The sequence below is a fragment of the Oryza sativa genome, chromosome 1, assembly GCF_034140825.1.
Source record: "Oryza sativa Japonica Group chromosome 1, ASM3414082v1".
Classification (NCBI taxonomy): domain Eukaryota; kingdom Viridiplantae; phylum Streptophyta; class Magnoliopsida; order Poales; family Poaceae; genus Oryza; species Oryza sativa.
This window is the reverse complement of record NC_089035.1, coordinates 43629834-43650228: the sequence shown is the minus strand read 5'-3', so window position 1 is coordinate 43650228 and position 20395 is coordinate 43629834. Positions and strand designations below refer to the sequence as shown.

General features: G+C 50.1%; 2 protein-coding genes across 2 annotated transcripts; both read left to right on the top strand.

The window, feature by feature from the left end:
- Positions 1–12863: 12863 nt before the first annotated feature.
- On the top strand, positions 12864–16361 carry LOC4326402 (receptor-like cytoplasmic kinase 176). Its single transcript, XM_015759481.3, has 6 exons — positions 12864–12972; positions 13480–13802; positions 13883–14018; positions 14171–14313; positions 14453–14576; positions 15611–16361. The coding sequence occupies exons 1-6, from the start codon at positions 12915–12917 to the stop codon at positions 16051–16053; spliced, it is 1227 nt and encodes a 408-aa protein (XP_015614967.1). The 5' UTR covers positions 12864–12914; the 3' UTR covers positions 16054–16361.
- A 1381-nt stretch (positions 16362–17742) lies between these two features.
- On the top strand, positions 17743–20353 carry LOC4326401 (uncharacterized). The gene is made up of 10 exons (XM_015759488.3): positions 17743–17922; positions 18004–18079; positions 18174–18271; positions 18504–18605; positions 18691–18777; positions 18874–18990; positions 19108–19211; positions 19465–19604; positions 19697–19833; positions 19923–20353. The coding sequence occupies exons 1-10, from the start codon at positions 17758–17760 to the stop codon at positions 20088–20090; spliced, it is 1194 nt and encodes a 397-aa protein (XP_015614974.1). The 5' UTR covers positions 17743–17757; the 3' UTR covers positions 20091–20353.
- The last annotated feature ends 42 nt before the right edge of the window (positions 20354–20395 follow it).

The window sequence follows — 20395 nt, the reverse complement described above, 5'->3', positions numbered from 1 at the left end:
GGGAGGGTCCGTATCGAGTGGTCGGCGTCCCCCGGCCGGGCTCCATACGGCTGGCCACGGGCGACGGCACTGAGCTGCCTAACCCGTGGAACATCGAACACCTTCGTCGCTTCTACCCCTGAGGGGGGGGTCGGGTGTCAGGTTTCGGGCTCGGGCCAACCCCGCACCCCCTCGGGCGTGTAGGGTTGGCCGGGGGCTGCCACACATGCACATTGTTATTTCTTTTTTTTTTCAGTACTTCAATAAAAGCAGTTTCAATTTCCTAAAGGCTGTATCTGTGCTGTTTTTTCCTTTTGAAAAATCTTGACTTGAAATAGGTCACTCGTGCTCAATCCTGCCCTCGGAGGCTCGGGTCGGCTAAAATCGTCAAACGGGGCCCAGAACCGAGCCGTGCCCCGAGGCGTGGTGAACTCCGGGGGGGAATCGGCAAAAACCCACAATCGGGTCACCCATAACCCTCGGTCACCACGTTCCCGGCCTGGCCAGTCTCGACATGTGGATCTCCCCAGGCACTAGCCCCGACCCGCGCCTTTTGAGGACCAGAACCTGGGCACAAGCCCTTATTCAAGCTAAGACACAAAAGGACCACGGCACAGATCATCCTCATCTCATACTCACAGCAAGATGAAATTAACACAAAAATTTCTTCATTTTTGATTACAGATTAAGTTGATCTATACAAAAAAGAGGCCCGAAGGCCTTAGAAGAAAGAAAAGAAGAAAAAACTGAAGAATGGCGGGGGTCTGGGGGCTCAATCCGATGCGCCCGGATCGCCGGCCTCGTCGTCACTGTCGTCTGCACCACCGGCATTGCCCTCCTCGTCGGAGTTGGGGGCGAACGCGAGCCGAGGGGCCGAGCCCTCGAAGCTGTCGACGATATGGTCGGCGGCATCCCGGACCTGCGCGCGTGCGCGGTCCTCGGTCCCAGGAGGGAACTCATCCAGCGCCATCCATGGAGAGAAATTGGGGTCCCTGGCCTGGTAACTCGCCAGGACGAGCTCCACCGCTCCTTGGGCGAGGTCCCTCGAGGATGACTTAATTGTCTTCTCGAGCTCCTCGGGGAGCCGTTGGAGAGCCCCGGCCATCTTCGAGAGGCGCTGGGCGAGGCCTCCCTGGTTGGCGGCATACTTTACGGTCCGCCCTCTCCAGAGGCCCACTTGCCGACCGGCGCGATCTAGGCGGGAGACGGCGTCCCAAAGCATGCCGGGCCCTACCTCGCCTGCCAAGCGGAGGGCTTCGACCTCCCCGGCGGACGAGTCCAGCGCGCCCTGCAGATCGGCGATGGTGCGTTCGGCAGCTGCGAGGCGGGCGGCTAAGTCGCTTTCGCCCGTGGCCGCCCCGCCGCTGCGCGCCCTCGCGTCCAGCTCCTTCGCCCGCGCCTCAAGCTCAGCGGCCCGTTGGTTCAGTACGGCCCTCTCGGCGCGGGCACCTTCCAGATTGCGGCGCGCCTGCTCCTCCTGCGCTGCCTCGCGGAGGGACAGGCTGACCGCCAGCTGTTGCGCCGCGGCCTCGGCCCCCTCGAGAGCTCGCTCCCGCTCAGTGAGCGCGTCCTCGCGGAGGCGGAGCGTGAACTCTTCTTCGGCGCAGGCAGCCTCGTGCGCCGCCAGCGTTGCTTCCCGGATGGTGACGGCGGCCTCGCGGTCCGCCAGATCCCTCTCCACGACGCAGGCGCGCTCTTCCAGCGCCATGGCGCGCGCCTCAAGGGCCTCTTCACGCCGCCGGGACGCCGCTTCGGTCTCCGCCGCCCGCTGTTCTCGGGCAGCGGCAGCGTCAAGCACCCCCTGGGCGGCGTCGAGCTTCTTCCCTAGCTCCGCCTCCCAGCTCCCGTATTGAAGGCGGAGGGTGTCCTGCGCCTCGTTCATCACGGTGGTGGCAATGAGGGCAGCCCCCCGCTCCTCCTCCACTTCCTTGGCGATCTCCGCCAGCACCTTCTTACGAGTTTCAAGCTCCGAGACGTGTCGGCGGTGAGCCTTACGGCCCACCTCCACCATGGCCTCCACCGAGCGTCGCCCCTCTTCGACACGCGCCCATGCGGCGTCGAGCTCCGCCCGCTCTGCCTGCAGGACCTCCACCTGGGCACTTAACCCATCCAACACCGTGGTGTTTGCGGCGGCCAAGGCCTGCAGAAGGGGCTCTGCGTTCAGTGGGGCGATAGAAGGCGTGGGGAAGAGCCGCCTTGGAGAGGATGCCACGCGGCTCGGGCCGCCGATGGAAGTGCCGGACTCGGGGATGTCCCCCGGACCCGTTTGGTCCTGAGCGTCGCCCGAGGGAGTGGGCCCAAGCGACGCGCCCGCAGCCTCGTCGCCAGCTGCCCCGGAAGTTGTCGCCTGAGCGTCACCCGAGGGAGTGGGCCCAAGCGACGCGCCCGCGGCCTCGTCACGAGCTGCCTCGGAAGTCGCCATCGCCTCGTCCTGGCGAAATCCGGCCTCCTCCCGAGCGGCTTCCCCGGCCTGGCAGGCCCGGGCGGCCTCCTCCCGAGCGGTTTCCTCGGCCTGGCGAGCCCGGGCGGCCTCTTGGGCGGCCTCCTCGGCTTCCCGTAGGCGATCCGCGGCCTCTCGCCGGTCAGATTCCCGCCTGAGGGCCTCTGCGGCCGCCGGATCCTCGGCCTCAGACTGGCCGGACTTGGAATGGCGGGAGGGACGCGACGGGATCTCGCTGAAACAAAAGAAAAAAAACCAGAAGACGAACAAGGTGGGTGAGTGAAAACTCGCGTTGAGAGAATGAATACAGCCACGATGGGTGAGAGATGAACCTGCGAGGAGGTCGGTTAAACGACCACTTTGGAGGGGAAATGAGGTTTCCCCGAGATGGTTCTGTCTCCCCCATCTTACGGGGCCGCTTCTTCTTGCGCTCCCCCTCGGGCTGCGATGTTGGCGCGGCCCCCTCCGGGCGCCTGCTGCTGGCACGCGCCGCCCCGCCCCCTCGGGGAGGAGATGGGGGAGGTGTTCCTCCCTGCTTCCTCTTCCCCCGGGCGTCGGCAGGGCGGCTGCTCCCCGGGCCCCTGTCGCGGGACCCAGAAGCACGACCCCCTCTCGGGGTAGATTGTTCCCCCCTGCGGCTCCCGCCCGCGCCGTCGTGGCCCTTTGGAGCTCGCTCCTCTGAGGCCCCAACCGCCATCATAATGGTCAGGATGGAGGCGCGGTCTGGATCGCTGCAGAGGGGGAGGATTCCTTGGGGAATGAGGGCCGCCTCTACGGAGTTGAGATTCAGCACCCGTTGGACCAATATCTTGAAGTCCTCAGGAGCCCAGTCCCATCTCACTCCCTGGTGGGTCCTTGTGAAGTCTTCGGACCCGGTGTACTCCCAGGCGTCCCGAGCGCGTCGCTGGAGCGGCGCAATCCGACGACGGAGGTAGTCGCCGTACACCATGGCCCCTGTGAGCCCCTGGGATCGCAGGCCCGCCAGGCGGTCGAGGACGGCGTCATAGCCATCCCCCAGATCTACCGGCGCCCGCCAGCTGGAGGCCTGCGCCGGGGGCTGGCTCGGAAGTCGGAGGCGCGCTTCGTCGGCGAGGGGAGTGTAGAACCAGTCGCTCTTCCAGTCGTCCCACTTCTTGCGGAGGGCGCAGGGGATGTAGCGGTTCAGCACCGGCCCCCGTGGCTGGAAGTAGCAGCCACCAACTACCGATGGCGGCGACACCGACTGCACGGTGAAGAACCACCGGAACAGCCGAAGAGATGGGCGCACCCCAATGAACATCTCGCACAGATGCGCGAAGATGGCCAATGTCATCACCGCGTTGGGGGTGAGGTGCGCCATCTGGAGATCGTAGAACTCCAGAACATCCATGAAGAAAGAAGAAAATGGCGGAACCAGCCCTGCCATTGCAAAGGGGAGAAAGAAGACGGACCGCCCCGGGTAGTCTGGCGCCGGGCGTCCCTCGCCCAGCGTGACTATCTCCCGGCCGGTGGCAGATTCCGGCATGAAGCGGCGCGACAGCCCAGCCTGCCTCTCGCTCACGATGCGGGAAGGCGGCAGCACGCTACCATCAAGCAGAGCGGAGCCCCGTGCCATGGCGCCGGAGGAAGAGAAGATTAAGAGCGAGCGCGTGTGGCGAAGGTAGGGCACAGGAAAGAAGGAGTTAGGGCGCAAGCGGCGAAGACAAGGGGAATAATGGCGAAAGGAAGGAAACAGATCCCTTCCTCAGTGCCTTTATACTCTTGCCAACGCTGTGCCCGGCTCCTCGCTTCTCGCGCCCACTATTTCGCCCCCTCGTTTCTCGCGCCCACGCTTCCACTAATCCCATTCGCCCGCTTGCGGCGCATGAGGTGGATATGCGGTTGTGGCAGTCGAGATAGATCATATCGTGCGCGCGTTAATTACGCTCGCCGACCGAAGCGACGTTACCATATCTCCAGACGAAACGAATCGCCATGTCAAGATTCGTGTGCTACTCAAGTAATGTGGCAGTCTTGAAGAGACTGCTCATTGTTGACAGCCGAATTACCATTGCCGATGTGCGTGGTTTGTGACCGTTGGGTTTCTGCCCAATTGTGGAGACCGGTCCCACCTGTCACCAGGCCTTAGGAGTGGCGTCACGCCCGACCGTTTCCCTTAAAGAGGGCGATCGCCCTGGCATAACGCCGGGGGCTACTGTCGGTGACATGGGATCAGGAGTATCATGACTAGAGGTTTGAGGCAGACACAATCGCACACGTGGCCTGGCACCCCCGAGGGACGTCGGGCCCGAGGGTGATGTGTTCGCCCTCCTCTTAGTCCCCCCGAGGGGGTCGGGCCACACCCGCCTCGGCCCCGAGGGCCGAGGCACCCCGACCCCTCGTGGGTTTTTGCTCCGCGTGTATGGGTTAGGTGAGCACAGTGGGGCTCACCTAACCACATTTATTGCGGTTTGGCTGAGCGTGTCACGCCGCATGTAACGCAGTGCAGTGCACTCGTTTATCCGGTCTGTGACCAGTCACAGACCGGTCAGATCGCGGGTTAGGTGGTGACAGGCGATCTGACGCACGCCTCGCCCCATCCCATCAGGACGAGGGCTTCTAGGCGCTCGTCCCCAGCTGGAGCTAGCGTGTTACCTCCCAGAGATGGCACGTTAGTCCTGGTCAGATATATGCCAGGCTTCATCCTAACCATTACAGGCAAGATGTTGTGTGAAGAAGGGCGAACATGTAGATTGCTAAGCTGACACGTGGTGGACAAGAATGACCGACGTGACGGGTCTGACACCGGTCATGTCGTCAGCAGACAGCCACGATTCCACGTCGCACCTGCTCCCGGCGAAAGTGGAGGTAGTTGTGGGCCGTCTCATCAGAAGATGACTCGGACGGCAACTATACAAATCTCCGTCCATTTATGAAAAGGTGGGGTAAGTCCCCACAAAAAAGAGAGAAATGGTGCATGTGGTATCCCCTTAAGATATAAAAGGAGGACCTAGCCCACTGAGAGAGGGGACTGATTTTTCCAGATAGGGAACCCAGAACAAGGGAGCGGCTGGCTCATACTTTGTAGCTCCTTCATACACAGATCTCCCAAAACACAGGAGTAGGGTATTACGCTTCTCAGCGGCCCGAACCTGTATACATCGCCCGTGTCTTGTGTGTTTCCTGTCTCGCGAACCTTCCACATACAGAGAGCTTAGAATCTCACCCTGAGTCCCCGGCCGAACCGGCAAAGGGGGGCCTACGCGGTCTCCCGGTGAGGAGCCCCACGCTCCGTCAATATGTTACTTCGCATTTATCCTAATACATTTTTTTATCTTGCAGAAAAGACGTGTTGTCGGAGTCGTCCGTCAAGCCTGAGTGGAAGAGCTAGCCCTAGAAGGAATTGGAGCAGGCAAGTGACGTAATAATATAAATGATTGTTATATTTGTAATGCAATTAATTAAGATTATTAGACCTGTAATTAGACTTATCATATAAGATTGTGTAGTGTTCTAATATTATTTGAGTTTTAATATAAGATTATTTTATTGCAAATTAGACTTAGTATGACATTATTGACTACGGAATTGGTGCGACTCCTAGGAATTGACTATTGTAGTCTTAATTAGACTTAGCATATACGCACGAAACACTTAGCATACATTACTATTTTAGTCTTAGCATGTAATATTATTTGAGTTTTAATATAATATTACTTTATTTGTAATTAGACTTGGTATGTAATTATTGACTACGGAATTGGTGCGACAAGTAGCAATTGACTATTGTAGTCTTAATTAGACTTAGCATATACGCACGAAACACTTAGCATATACATGACTATTTTAGTATTAGCATGTAATATTATTTGAGTTTTAATATAAGATTATTTTATTTGTAATTAGACTTAGTATATAATTATTTACTAGCTAGGGTTGTATAATATACGTCACCTAGACTTAGCTTATATCACGATTTGTAATTAGACTTAGCACGTAAGGTTGTGTAGGGTTCTAATGTACGACATTTACACTTAGCATACATGACTTAGATTGTTAAAACATAAATGTCTCGTGACTTAGCAGATGTTTCTTGTATCAATAGATGGCTGACCGCGATGAGGAACAGATATTGTACGATACAATCGCGGAGGGAAGCAGCCAATACTGGAATGAAGAAGAGGGGAACGAGGATCCAAACCAGTACTTGAACGAGGAAGGGAACGTGGAGAGGGATGCGGAGGGGAACCAGCAGGGGCACGTGGAAAGGGATGTGGAGGGGAACCAGGAGGAGGAGGCTAGTGGTAGTCAACCCTCCGTTGGACAGAAGAGGGCACGCGGGCAACGAGGTGCAGCGAAGAAGCTTGAGGGTCGGCACATCATAACGGAAGTGGAAGAAGATGGACGTCCTAGTGCCCCGGCCGAAGCCGCCAAGAACTATGTACGTCACAGCGGTTGGGTTGTGCGGGATAACGTGCCTGTCAGTACGGTGTACTGGCGAAGAACAAGGGCACGCGGAGATCATGAGAGCTTTGTCCCAAATTCGGAGAAAGAGATGCTGTGGACCACAATGCTCGAGACATTCACCCTTCCTGCGGGTACAGAGGACAAAGTGAAAAGGTGGACTCTGAAGAAAATGGCAGAACAGTTTCAGAGCTTCAAGGGAGATCTGTACCAGAAGTATATACTGAAGGGGCAGACACCGAACTTCGACACATTCCCAAAGCTAAGGGATCACTGGGACGAGTTCGTTGCATATAAGACAGGTGAACAAGGGAAGGCGATGATGGAAAGAAACAAAGAAAATGCCGCCAAGAAGAAGTACCATCACCACTTGGGGTCAGGAGGCTATAGCGTCGCGATGTCGAAGTGGGAGCAGATGGAGGCTAGCTTGATTGAGAGGGGTATCGAACCGGCAACAGCCAATTGGCCGGAACGATCGAAGTTCTGGTACTATGCTCACGGTGGAACGCTCAACCCAGCTGATGGCTCACTGGTCTTCGGCTATCAGATACAAGAGGCTGCGCGACGACTAACAGATGCAGTGGAAGCCTCCTCTCAGGGCACGTTCCGACCAGACAGAGATAGGGACGAGCTGACACTCGCCCTGCAGACTCCAGAGCATCCAGGACGAACTCGAGGGAAAGGGGTGATTCCTTGGAAGATTGGTTTCAAGGAGGACATCCACACGTACAGGAGTCGGATGAGGAGCAAGAGAGATACCGAGGCGAAGATTGCAGACCTAGAGTTCCGAGTATCGAGCTACGAACTCAACATGCAAGAGGAGGTGGCAAGGAAGGTTGATGAACGCATGGCCGCACATCGGTCCCATGATCCCCAGCTGACCATTCCTCCTGCAATGGTGAGCCCGTCAGGAAACCGTAGCAGCTGCGCCTCAACGGGGCAGGTAGGATCACAGAGCATGGACGCCATGCAAACACAGGACGAATCGACCTGTCCCGTTGATGACATCACTCAGCGGACACCATGTGAGCTGCATATTCCTTTCAAGAACTTATCAATAAAGGTAAGATTTAGCCATTCTGCTAGTTGCTGCTTATATATGTTGATTACTAATAAATAATCTCTCACAACATGAAGGTGGCGTCGGGCATGGCCATCCCAACGGACCCTTCAGGTACTTACCACTGCAGGCCGATTCCAGCAGGATACTCCAAGGTCGAAGTTGAGTTGGTCAAAGGCGCGTACGAGGACCTCGAGCTGGATTACCCTGGAGGAGACGGTGAGACGCATCTACGAGACACATGCCATGCCATTATTCTATGGCGCAGGCGGTACATCATCCTCCCTGGGCGACAAGCGGCGTCTCGTGCACCATCTCCTCCGGCTCCGCCATCTCCTCCTCAGGATCCTGCACCGTCTCCTCCTCATGCTCCGCCAGCACCGTCTCCACCTCAGGCTCCAGCATCGACTCCTCAGGATCCTGCACCGACTCCTCCTCGTGCTCCTACACCTACTCCCCCGCAAGCTCCTCTTCCGGCACCTTCAAAGTCAAGGGCCCCCCCAGCTCCACCGCTTGCCCACACAAGGGCAACAAAGAAGGCGAAAGTTGACGCCGCCAAGAACAAGGACCCGGGGTACGATTGCACGCAAGAGGAGCTTGACGCTTACGTTGCATCAGAAGTCAAGAGACAATTCAAGCCTCGAAGTCCAGAAAAGAAGATTCCTATAGACCCCAGTGTCAGGAACTTCTTCAGGGGTATGTCTGCATCTGTCAAGGAGGCCATCAAGCTATCGGACTATGAGCGAACGCTGAAGAAAGCATCTTCTGGAAAGTCCAAACCAGTCCCTCAGCTTGGAGAGCAACCAAACCAGGAGATCGAGCCGTTGGTGACCGGTAAAGAAATGACGATAGAACAATTTATTACTGACACCGGTCTAACTACGGATCAATTGCTAGGAGTCGCACCAATCGAAAAGGCGGAAGTGAAATACATGTACGAACTCGGTAAACCGCTTGTCAAGCCTGAGCTGCTGCAGTCCCTACCCACACAAATGTACAAGTTCCATCAGCTGTACATGGAGATGAGCGCCACCGGTAGAGAGATGATCAGAGCGAGGATCAGGGACACGGACTTCTTGCAAGGAGATGACATTCTCTGGATCAATTTCAGGGGAATCTACGAACTATACCAGCTAGACGCCCTCGACGTCTCTATTATGAGTTGCTGGATTTTGTAAGTATATCGTTCAGTTAGATTTCTTACTATACGTCTCCTTTAATTAATTAGGTCCTTGTATATAAGTAGACCATAGAAAATAATATACTCCCTTTTATCGTTGTAGAATGGAGATTCAAAGGGCCCGACGGCGGAGGGTTTTCGATACTGGATTCATCGACCCTCGGAAAGTAAACGTCGCAATGCTCGACCAATATCCACAAGAAACAGAGGACAATCTCGTCCATCTCCTGAAGGCGCAGCATTACAAGACGTTCATACTGTTGCCATACAACACAGAGTTAGTTTAATTTTACTGTCTTCCTACATACCAAATTTCATTCCCGTACGAACTTGCTAAGTGTTTCATATGTAATGCATCCCACGCACATTGCAGATTCCACTGGGTGCTTTTACTCATCGACCTGGAGGCCTGCACCGTCAACGTATATGACTCAATGGATAAAAAAGAGTCTACGTTTGACAAGGTTTTCGAACTTATAGACAGGTACCGTCATAAGTTCCTTTGTTAATTAAGAAAATCTTGTTATGTTAATTGCTACTACGAATCATAGCTTTAAACTCCATGTAGGGCTTGGTATCGGTTCCGTCATTTGGTCCGCGGCAAATGGAGAGAAAGACTTAGGCGGAAGTTCAAATTTCCTGTGAGTACACATGCTCTACATTTATATTTCTCCGATTCAAATACATACAAGTGTATATTAATTAGATCTCTCGTTGTTTGTCATTTATTTGTAGTGCGCAAAGCAAAAGCAGGGAACTAACTTGTGCGGCTATTACGTGTGCGAGTATTGCCACTGCCTTGCAAACCAAATCATCACCACAAGAGAGCTCGATGTACGTACAAATAAATTCAAAATTTCATTACGTAGCGATTTCTTGTTTAATTACTAATCAATTTCATACATTCATATAGTTTATTCGCATGAGGGATAACCTGACCACACACAAGGAATTTATCGCGGCGGTTCAAGAACAACTCATGGGATTCATCAACGAAGAAATCCTTGATCCCAAGGGTGAATTCTACTACGACGGAAACACAATTCACCGGTCCTTAGCTTCTGAGCTAGCAGCGAGTACTACTACTTCGAAATCGTAGCTAGCTAGGACATATAATGGATTGTAATTAATACATGACTACATATGTTTCTATATGCATGTATACACATTTTCTATAATGTAAATATATTTTGTTCATATATATATCTATATACATATGCATTTGCATAACATATATATGTATAAATACATATACATATATATATATATATATGTGTGTATGTGTGGATAATGATAGAAAGTTTTATAATATGAGACGGAGGAACTAGTCAACTGGACGTGGATCGATGGATAATTGTGGTGCGAAGCTGTTATGTGCGGTGCAATATAATAGTGGTAGATGCATGTCGATGGAGTCAAACAAGTGGACTATACATACTGATCAGCTAGGTACGTCCAATAAGTCAAAGGAAGGGTCACGGGGCTGGTGGCATCTCTCAGCTGGCACTAATTAATTAAGTACGAGTATATTAGAGTACACGTATATATGCTTAATTCCTGATTTATTTGCTATACATACAGTAGCTAGCTAGCTAATTAAGGTAGGCGGAACGAACAGCATGCAGGCACAGGCTCTTGAGATGTAATTAAGTAACGTATCTCTAGCTATTGCCTTTGCAATACAAAGCTTGCCGATCCTACCTCGAGGTAGCTAGTAGTTGTTACACTTACACATCAATCACAACTTCACAGGTAGATACATATACTCCTATATAGTAATATAGTTTGGATCTGCATGCAGCCTACTACTACTAACCCGGTTTAATTAACACAATTTATTATTTACTACTAACTAACGTACATATTTCTAGCGATTAGCTTGCAACTAAAAGACAGATATGTATAAATGGAGATATATATCGTAGGAGTATCACATCATATTCTAGCATGATGCAAAGAGATAGTACTGTAGTTTGGCCGACGGGATTGATATATCAATGCATGCATGCATCTGCATGGATCGATGCATTTGCTGCCTGTCAAGTCAAGTCAGCCTACTCTGGTTGAGAATGAATCGTATGCTACTATACTTATTATTATTATTATTATTAGAATGAATTGTACTCTCTCCGCTTTAAAAAAAATCAATCCTAAGCCAGGATTGTTTTATTTACAGAGTTTTTTTATTGTCCTTGACAATAAGCGGTACCAAATCGTAGCCGTCGATCTAGCGACATCGAACGGCTGCGATTGGTCCGTACTGCATGGTACCGCAAGCCCCGATTGAGGAGGTACCGCGAGTGGGAGGGTAAACTAGTACTTCCACGTCCGAGCTCATCCGTTTGCGGTGCTTTGATTTGCAGCCCTTTGGGAAGAAGGGCTAAAATCCAATGCGAGCTCGCCATAGTTTTCGTTCGCTGGCCGCAACTGGTGAGCATCGTGGACCCAAATCCATTGCCGCCAGGCAGCATCAGTGCCGTCTGCTGCATTGTCGACTATCGCCGTTAGGGATGGATTTGGAACCCACGGTGGACGCCGCCAACTCCGACCGTGCCAGAAGTACAAGTCCGGCCGCATCGCCAGCCGCCGTCGACGAGGGGCAGAGAGGGAGCAGCTTCCCCTGGGAAAACACCTCGAAGGACACGCAACTTTCCTTCTTACTGCCTATATGCTCGATTCCACGGCAACCAAACGCGTTCGTCAAAGTAGAATCCACGAAGCCAATCTGGTGATTCAAGACGACCCGTACTAGCAGCGGCGGCGCGACGACAACACACTGAGACAATTCGCTCAACAGGCGAGGATGCGACGGTGGCCTCGGTGAGGGCGTCGATGCGATGGCGGCCGCTGCGGCGTGGATGCGACGGCAAGGACACACGAGTTGGGATGGCGGTGAGAGCTCGCAAGGGACGGAAAGCAGGAGGATTAAGAACTACGCAGCGACGACATCTGACGGCCTCACCTACCTTTCGGTCTCCCGCAGCGACGGTGTCGTTCCTCACCGATGGATTTTTTAGCCCGATCCTACCCCTCCTAAACCAACGGTCAGATTTAATTGGTACCTGGTACCTCATAGTACCTTCTCAAGAATAGGAAAAAAGTATACTACTATACTTATTGCTATTACTGTTACTCCATGTGAAGCCCATACAACACTAATAATTATAGTGACTTGAGTAGCACCATAATATTCTAAGTTTAAATTTTCATAGATTAAGCCAATGTGAACTGTTCTCCATAGATCAAGTTTTACTGTGATGTACTGAACTGTTTTTTTTTTCGTTTTTAATTTCTAGGAGCTGAAAAAATTAAGGCAATGTGTTGACCATTCGATGTTGATCCAACGGATGGCACAAATCCCCACACCGCACGACACCTCGGCTAACAACTGGCTGAGCGTCAGGCAAGGCAAAGGGGTCCGTCCTATAAATAAAGGAAACAGAGGCTGCTCCTTTATAGCTTCAAGGTCTGAAATCTTCCATCCCCATCCAGGACTTTGATGATCTCTTCTCTTGAGTCTTGATCCATCCATCACCCACAATAATCCTAATCACAAGTGGGCGTGAGAGAGAGGGGGCCAGAAGGTCAACCTTTGATTTAATTAGCAGGCAGGAATTAAGAGGCAGCTAACAGTAGCAGTAGCACACAATCAAGCTCAACCCTCATATATCCCGTGATCCATTGTTCAGACCTGCCTTATTACTAGCTGTAGAGATCTTAATTTTATTGTAAAGCAAAGCTCTCACCTTTATTTATAACTAGCTGCCCTTCCCTTGCATCCTATTCCTTCCCTGCATCAGAGCAGCGAGCTCGCTCTCCATCCCCTGCGTGCCATGGGCAACTGCTGCGGAACCAAGATTAGCTCCGACGCCATCTCCCGGAACGCATCTGGTAATCTAGCTTCTTCAATTCGCTCTCGTATATATTTCACCATCTAGCTAGCTGCATAGGACGTACTAGGAGTAGATAGATTCTTGATTCAAGTAAAAAAGTAACCGCTGAGTAGTGAGGCATGTATGATTAGGAATGGAGATGTTCGTTTGTGCCTGCCTGCAATTTGTTGATCATTCCTAATTGCTTGAGTTTGTTGAAATCGATCCTAGTAGGTTAGGTAGATCATGCCGTTTCCAGTTCCAGTTGAACTGAAATAAGCGATCGGTTTCAGACAGAGACAGGACGACGCCTGCACATACTAGTAGTATATCATCTTGTACTAATCCTTGATGGACTAGTATAGTATGAAATCATTCACTTTTGTAACTAAATATTATGGTCATCTCAATCAATCTGAGAAAGAAGTTGTTATATAGATGAGGCTTCTGCATTGTGCGGTGGCGTTAACTGGTTGGTAAATTGACAATGCATGCGTATGATATGAGCTCATTAATTGGTGGTCAGGTTCAAGAAGAAGAAGATCAGGAAGCAGGAGGAAGGGGACGGGGCTGAGCAGCCGGGTGTCGTCGTCGGTGGCGGCGGTGACCCCACGGAGCGAGGGCGAGATCCTGCGGTGTGCCAACGTGAGGAGCTTCGCGTTCAACGAGCTCAAGACGGCGACGAGGAACTTCCGGCCCGACAGCGTGCTCGGCGAGGGAGGCTTCGGCTCCGTCTTCAAGGGTTGGGTGGACGAGAACACCTTCCTCCCCAGCAGGCCCGGCACCGGCATGGTCATCGCCGTCAAGAAGCTCAACCAGGACGGCTTCCAGGGCCACAGGGAATGGCTGGTATGGATTTTCTTTCTTTCTGCATAACTCTTGATTGATATACTACTGTAGTATATAATAACTTGCATTTTAATTTGCAGGCCGAAGTGAACTACCTTGGGCAACTGTCACACCCAAATCTTGTAAAGCTTGTAGGCTACTGCCTTCAAGATGAGCAGAGGCTTCTTGTCTACGAGTTCATGCCTCGGGGAAGCTTGGAGAATCATCTTTTCAGGAGTAAGCCGCGCCTCCTCTCAACTGCCCTTTTCTTTTTCTTTTAATTTATTATTACTAGTATATATATTCGGGATGATTTTGATTTTTCTCAACCGAGAAGTCTGAAACGGATGGTGGTGTTGACAAGTTTTGGACGGCCTTGCACAATGCAGGGGGCTCACATTTTCAGCCTCTCTCCTGGAATCTTCGAATGAAAGTTGCCCTTGGAGCAGCAAAGGGACTTGCCTTTCTCCACAGCGACAAGGCCAAAGTTATCTACCGTGATTTCAAGACTTCCAATGTTCTTCTCGATTCGGTACGCTACTATCAATATACGTTCGTCGTTTTATCCTCATCTCACAAGCATTAATTAATTGTCAGTTGTTAAATTGCTGATCAATATATGATAATTCGATTCGGTGCCTCAACTCTACTCTCTTGTTCGTCACTGACAGAACTACAATGCAAAGCTGTCTGATTTCGGGTTGGCAAAGGATGGGCCAACTGGTGACAAGAGCCATGTCTCAACAAGAGTTATGGGCACATACGGATATGCTGCTCCTGAATATCTTGCGACAGGTAAGCATTCAGACCTGCGCTGCAAATTTTCAATTTGATTCTTGTTTTGCTCAAACCTTTTCCTACAACTATTTATAGAATTTCAGTTGTTACTAGTAGAAGTATATGTTAAAGATCAGACTTTATATATGTAATGATAATGAAAGGTCAGATGCATTTTAGCAAGACAATCTCTGCATTTGCCAGGGTTGCTAGCTGTTGTTGTTAGGCTATCTCCAACAATCAAACCCAAAATACAGGACCCATTTCATATTTGCATAGCGCTAAAGTCAAATAGTTCAATACCTATTTTTGATCTTCTCTAACAATAAGACCTAAAAGAGAACCCTTCCTATAAATAGGTCTTCAAGAGAGAGGATACTCAGATTTAGGTTATGCTTCTTATAGCACGCAAAATGAGTCTTCTGTATAGGTACTCTGTTGGAGGCTAAAATAGTACTATCGAAGACCCATTTTGGATTTAGGTGCTCTTATGGGTCACTTGTTGGAGACAGTCTTATGTATGCAGATGCAGTAGGTATGTGTAAGGATTAAAAGGTTATAATGAAAGCTGGTCTGCTTGGCAGCTTGTGCTCGTCCTGAAGCACTAGACGAAGTAGTAAAGAATACTCATCCTCTCCTGTTGAAAGCTGAAGTCATATATAGAGTAGTTAGGTGCAGACAAGTCTGTCCAATTTTTTTGTCATGGTTTCAGACCGGCCTAACTGGCTTTGCTTAAATGTGGACTGGACCCCTTGAGCACATGTGCTAAACCAAATTAATTACACTTTCTTTAGTTAATTACTCACTCGATCATATATCCACAGAAATAAAAAATGCTGCACAATCTTGTACGTACTACAGTACTACTACCTAGATATATACTATATACTAAGAAATTAAGAATGCCGAGAAAGACCTGTAGTCTCAGATGAGCTGTACTCTAATAGTATTAAGCCCACTAGGTAGGTGTCGGTTAATCTGTAATGCATACAGCATCTAAACAGAAACGTAGCTCAGCTAATGATGATGCATCTGAATGTTGGATGGTGCAGGGCATCTGAGTGCGAAGAGCGACGTGTACAGCTTCGGGGTGGTGATGGTGGAGATGCTGTCGGGGCGGCGCGCGCTGGACAAGAACCGCCCCGCCGGCGAGCACAACCTGGTGGAGTGGGCTCGGCCCTACCTCAGCAGCAGGCGCCGGATCTTCCGCATCCTGGACGCCCGCCTCGCCGGCCAGTACTCGCTCGCCGGAGCCCACAAAGCGGCGGCGCTGGCGCTGCAGTGCCTCTCCGCCGACGCCAAGAACCGGCCCACCATGCACCAGGTGGTCGCCGCGCTGGAGCAGCTTCAGGAGACGACGACCACGTCTCATCATCATCGGTCGCCGCAGAGCAGGATGTTGCTCGGCGGCCGTGGCTTCAACGCCAGCGGCAGGTCGTCTGCTGGTGCTGGTGCTCGTCCGAGGCGGCTGTCGGCGTCGCCTCTGCCTGCCTGAGTGACACATATGGCGACGGCGTGTTAATTAGTAGATTATTATATTCCTTGATGATGAGTGACTTGTAAATCAAGAGGCATGCAGATTGATTGCTTGATTAAGCTTCTTCATTCATGTTGGCCGCTGCAAATCCGACCGACTCTTCTCCTTCCTTCCTTCCTTCCTTTCTCCCTTTTGCAACAACTTGTACAGTTCTTTTTTTCATTTTTTTTAACGTACTACACCAATTATATATATGTACCTTGAATAAAACAGAAATTGACGGCAAAATTTAGTGGACTTGGCTACTCAAATCCATAGCGGATTCATTCAATATCTCGATCAAAAATCTCCAATTGCCGTGGTCTCTTGTCGAGATATAAGTTCCTTGTCCTTCGCACTCGCCCAATATCTCGAATACATACACGTAGGCGTGGTCGTGTGGCATTTTAGTGTTGCACGGTGTGTTCGGAACTCATTCCCGACCCCTATCCCTCCCTCGTTTTCCGCACGCACGCTTTTCAAACTGCTAAATGGTGTATTTTTTTAAAAAAAAATCTATACGAAAGTTGCTTAAAAAATTCAAATTAATCCATTTTTAAAAAAAAACTAATACTTAATTAATCACATGCTAATAGATCGCTCCGTTTTCCGTGCGGGGAGATGGGTTTCCATTTGTAAATAGGGATGTCCATACTAGCCCCCTCAACTATTGCATTTGTCTAAAATTCACCTTTAAATTTTAAACTGGATATAACTCACCTCTCAATTAATAACTCACCTATACTGTATATCCTGCTAGCTCCATCCATTATTGATTTGTGATTACTCCTTTTGTTCTAAGCTAGCACTTGCATCATGGTCATGGGAGAAGAAGACCCTAGTAGTAGTGGATGCAGTAGCGTGTATGGACAGTAGGTGAGCTCTCCGTGTTCTTTATGGCCGGATTCACTGACGCCGTCCTCGTTGTAGCCGATCCACGCACCAGGGCCAAGGTTGTGCTCATTCCTGTGCCGACGCGAACCGTAGGTGCTCACGCGTTGCTTTGTCCCGCGCTGCCACCTCCTCTCATCACCTTGAGCCGACTCTCACCGCAGCCACTCGCTGCTGCTCTGTTGTCGCCGTCTTTCCGCTGCTCCTTCCTTGAGCCGCACCTGCACTGACGCCTCCTATAACTAACCATAGGCCTGACATGTAGCATTTGTACAGGTGGCATGCTCTGTGACTTCCACGCGTGCACAAAACCACTCAAGGGGATAAAATGTATAGTTAAGGGTATAAAATATCCGGTTTTATAATTTGAGGGTGTATTTTAGGCAAAGTTAAGATATAGGGGGGGGGGTATAAAATGAACTTATCCAAAATATCGCACGTGGTGTTTTCTAATATTTCAGTAAATATTTTTTTTATGTATCACCAACTACAACATAGTGTTTCATATATGAAAAAAAAATTGTTCCAACTAAAAATATAATGATACTCACTCCGTAAAAAAAAAAAACCTAAGGGGTCTTTCTAGGTTGGTTTTTTTTTTTGGAAATAAGGGATGTGAAACAAACTCGACGTAATATTGAGGGACAGCGAGTGAACTTATCCCAAAGAAAAGAAACATCTCCACAAGATGGGCCGGGCCGGGCCGAGCCGTGAAGAGAAGCAAATCGGCCCAGGAAAGAAATAATAATAAGGCGATATATGGAAGGAAACAGAAGTGGATGAGAGGAGGCGATGAGAATGGCCGCGCCGCAGCAAGTGCATGTGCGTGCCGCCCCGCTCGCGCGCGCGCTCCGAACTCGCGTCGCCGCCGCCGCCGCGTCTGCGAGCTCTCCCGAACGCGCGCTCCTCGGCCTCTCCGAACCGGATCTCCGGCAGCTCGCCGTCGACCTCGGCCAGGTTCTTTCCCATGCTTCCTTGCCCTATCCCGCTTCTTCGATTGTTTGTCCTGCGCCTTACTGTTGCACGCGTTTTTTGCAGCAAAGTTACAGGGGGAAGCAGCTTCACGACCTCCTCTACAAGTCCAGGGCCAAGCAAATCCAAGAATTTAGCCACGGTAATGTGCTAAAGCTCCTGCCGGGGACAATGCACGCCACCTGTTTGTTGTTTTGCTCCGAGCCGTCAGGTTCTTGACTCGCTTGTATGTGCAGTACCAAAGGTGTTCCGTGAGGCCTTGGTCGGCGCTGGCTGGAAGGTTGGCCGCTCGCCAGTGCACCATGCTGTGACGGCCTCCGATGGCACTACCAAGGTTAAAAGCCTCCTTGTGTCGTGACTCCAAGATATCTTTGAGACAAGTACATCTAGCCTTGTGTGCTCACTTGGCATACTTTTTTGATCCTATGAATTGGAAATTAGGATTTTATAATCCTGTAACCAGTGCAAAAACTATCATCGAGCGTACATGGTTGCTATTGTACACGTGCGCATCTTCCCTTGCAAAATTTGAGGGCTATAAACTAGATCTCCCTTTATCCTTGCAGATACTTCTCAAGTTGGAGGATAACAGATTGATCGAAACAGTAGGGATCCCTGTCGATGATGACAAAGGCCCGTCAAGACTCACTGCCTGCGTTTCATCACAGGTGCTGTGAAATTCATACCTCGGATTTTGGACATTACCATAGTCAGAGCGCATGCTTGTTTTACAGTTTGATACTAGTGCTGCAGGTTGGCTGCCCCTTGCGTTGCTCATTTTGTGCCACTGGCAAGGGAGGGTTTGCAAGAAACCTTCATGCACATGAGATTGTTGAGCAGGTTGTCTCTCCACAACCCACCTAGTACAGCGTTTATGTACAAAAAAGATAAATTGTGCTTGTTCTTGCACAACAGATTAATATTCTGGCGTTGCAGGTTTTGGCCATAGAGGAGACGTTCCAACACAGGGTGACAAATGTAGTGTTCATGGGGATGGGTGAGCCTATGTTGAACCTGAAATCAGTTTTAGAGGCACATCGATGCTTGAACAAGGTTTGCCAAACTGAATTTTTTTCTTAGTTCCTTTTGCTCAAGTAGTTTTTGTGAATCATTGTCATTGTATCATACAATAATTTGTATGCCTTTCAACTTTGATTTTTTTTTTGGCAGGAACTAAAAATTGGGCAAAGGATGATAACAATCTCCACAGTAGGTGTTCCCAGCACTATAAAAAAGTTAGCATCTCACAAGCTTCAGTCAACACTTGCAGTCAGGTACACCCCCCCCCCCCAAAAAAAAAAAAGAAAAAGAAAAAAGAACACCTGTCTTCACACCAAGATTTAATAATGTTCTCATTTTGTTCCTCCTTACAAAACCTGTGTTGTCTATCGGTTTTTTTCTTGAAATACTTGCCCTTTTCACAATGTCTAAACTCTGAAGCTAATCATCGTTGACACTGATATTTTAACCGTGGGTAGCATTGTTTTTGTAATCTGTTTGCTGACTGGTCTGCTATGTTGGAATCAGCCTGCACGCCCCAAATCAGAAACTACGGGAAACAATTGTTCCAAGTGCAAAGTCATATCCCTTGGAGGCACTAATGGATGACTGCAAGAATTACTTCCTCGAAACTGGACGAAGGGTATCCTTCGAGTACACTCTGCTAGGTATGCTCACTATGCCTGGATCCATGTGCTTAAGAGGAATAATGCTAAAGCTGCTTTACCAAACTAACGCGCCTGAACTGAATTCCCTCCAGCTGGGATTAATGACGCAAAGGAGCATGCTGAAGAACTTGCAGAGCTACTGCATACATGTGGCGGTGGTTATCATGTGAACCTAATTCCTTATAATCCGATTCAAGGTTCTGAATACAAGAGGCCCTACAGAAAAGTGGTATGCTTGTATCGCTTATATATGCATTAGTAAGGAGTTGTTCAATTTGAGCTGCTGTATTTTATGCATATGATACCTGATATGGACAGGTTCAAGCGTTTGTTGATGCGCTAGAAGCTCGGAAGATAACCGTAAGCGTTCGACAAACCCGTGGGCTTGATGCTAATGCCGCTTGCGGACAACTAAGGAATGAGTTCCAGAAGAATCCACTGCTTGAATCATCACCTTCATCAGAGCCCAACCTCGTACCAGCTTGATGAGAAGACTGAGTTCATGATGGCCATGCACAATGATTGCAGATTATCAGTCCATCACACTGAAAGCTGATATTGTACTCGTAGTTGTTTTCGGCATTTCCTGATGTATTTGAATTTTCAAGAGTTGTTATAAGTAGATATATATTTAGTGCCACATACGGGTGCTATAGAATCATTATGCACATTGCTTAGGTATGTAATCTGCCTGACGTTGTGAAAAATGGCTCTTCCTGAATATCACCAGATGCGAAAATTTCCACACAGCTTGATGAGAAGAATTGAGTTCATGGCCACACAGTGCTGAT

Excerpts from the sequence above, each read along its gene's own strand:
- LOC4326401 (XM_015759488.3), top strand. The coding sequence starts at position 17,758 with ATGAGAATGGCCGCGCCGCAGCAAGTGCATGTGCGTGCCGCCCCGCTC. Across the intron at positions 18,272-18,503 it reads CCTCCGATGGCACTACCAAG|ATACTTCTCAAGTTGGAGGA; the intron begins GTTAAAAGCCTC and ends TTATCCTTGCAG. Across the intron at positions 18,606-18,690 it reads CTGCCTGCGTTTCATCACAG|GTTGGCTGCCCCTTGCGTTG; the intron begins GTGCTGTGAAAT and ends CTAGTGCTGCAG.
- LOC4326402 (XM_015759481.3), top strand. The coding sequence starts at position 12,915 with ATGGGCAACTGCTGCGGAACCAAGATTAGCTCCGACGCCATCTCCCGG. Across the intron at positions 14,314-14,452 it reads CCAATGTTCTTCTCGATTCG|AACTACAATGCAAAGCTGTC; the intron begins GTACGCTACTAT and ends CGTCACTGACAG. Across the intron at positions 14,577-15,610 it reads TCCTGAATATCTTGCGACAG|GGCATCTGAGTGCGAAGAGC; the intron begins GTAAGCATTCAG and ends TGGATGGTGCAG.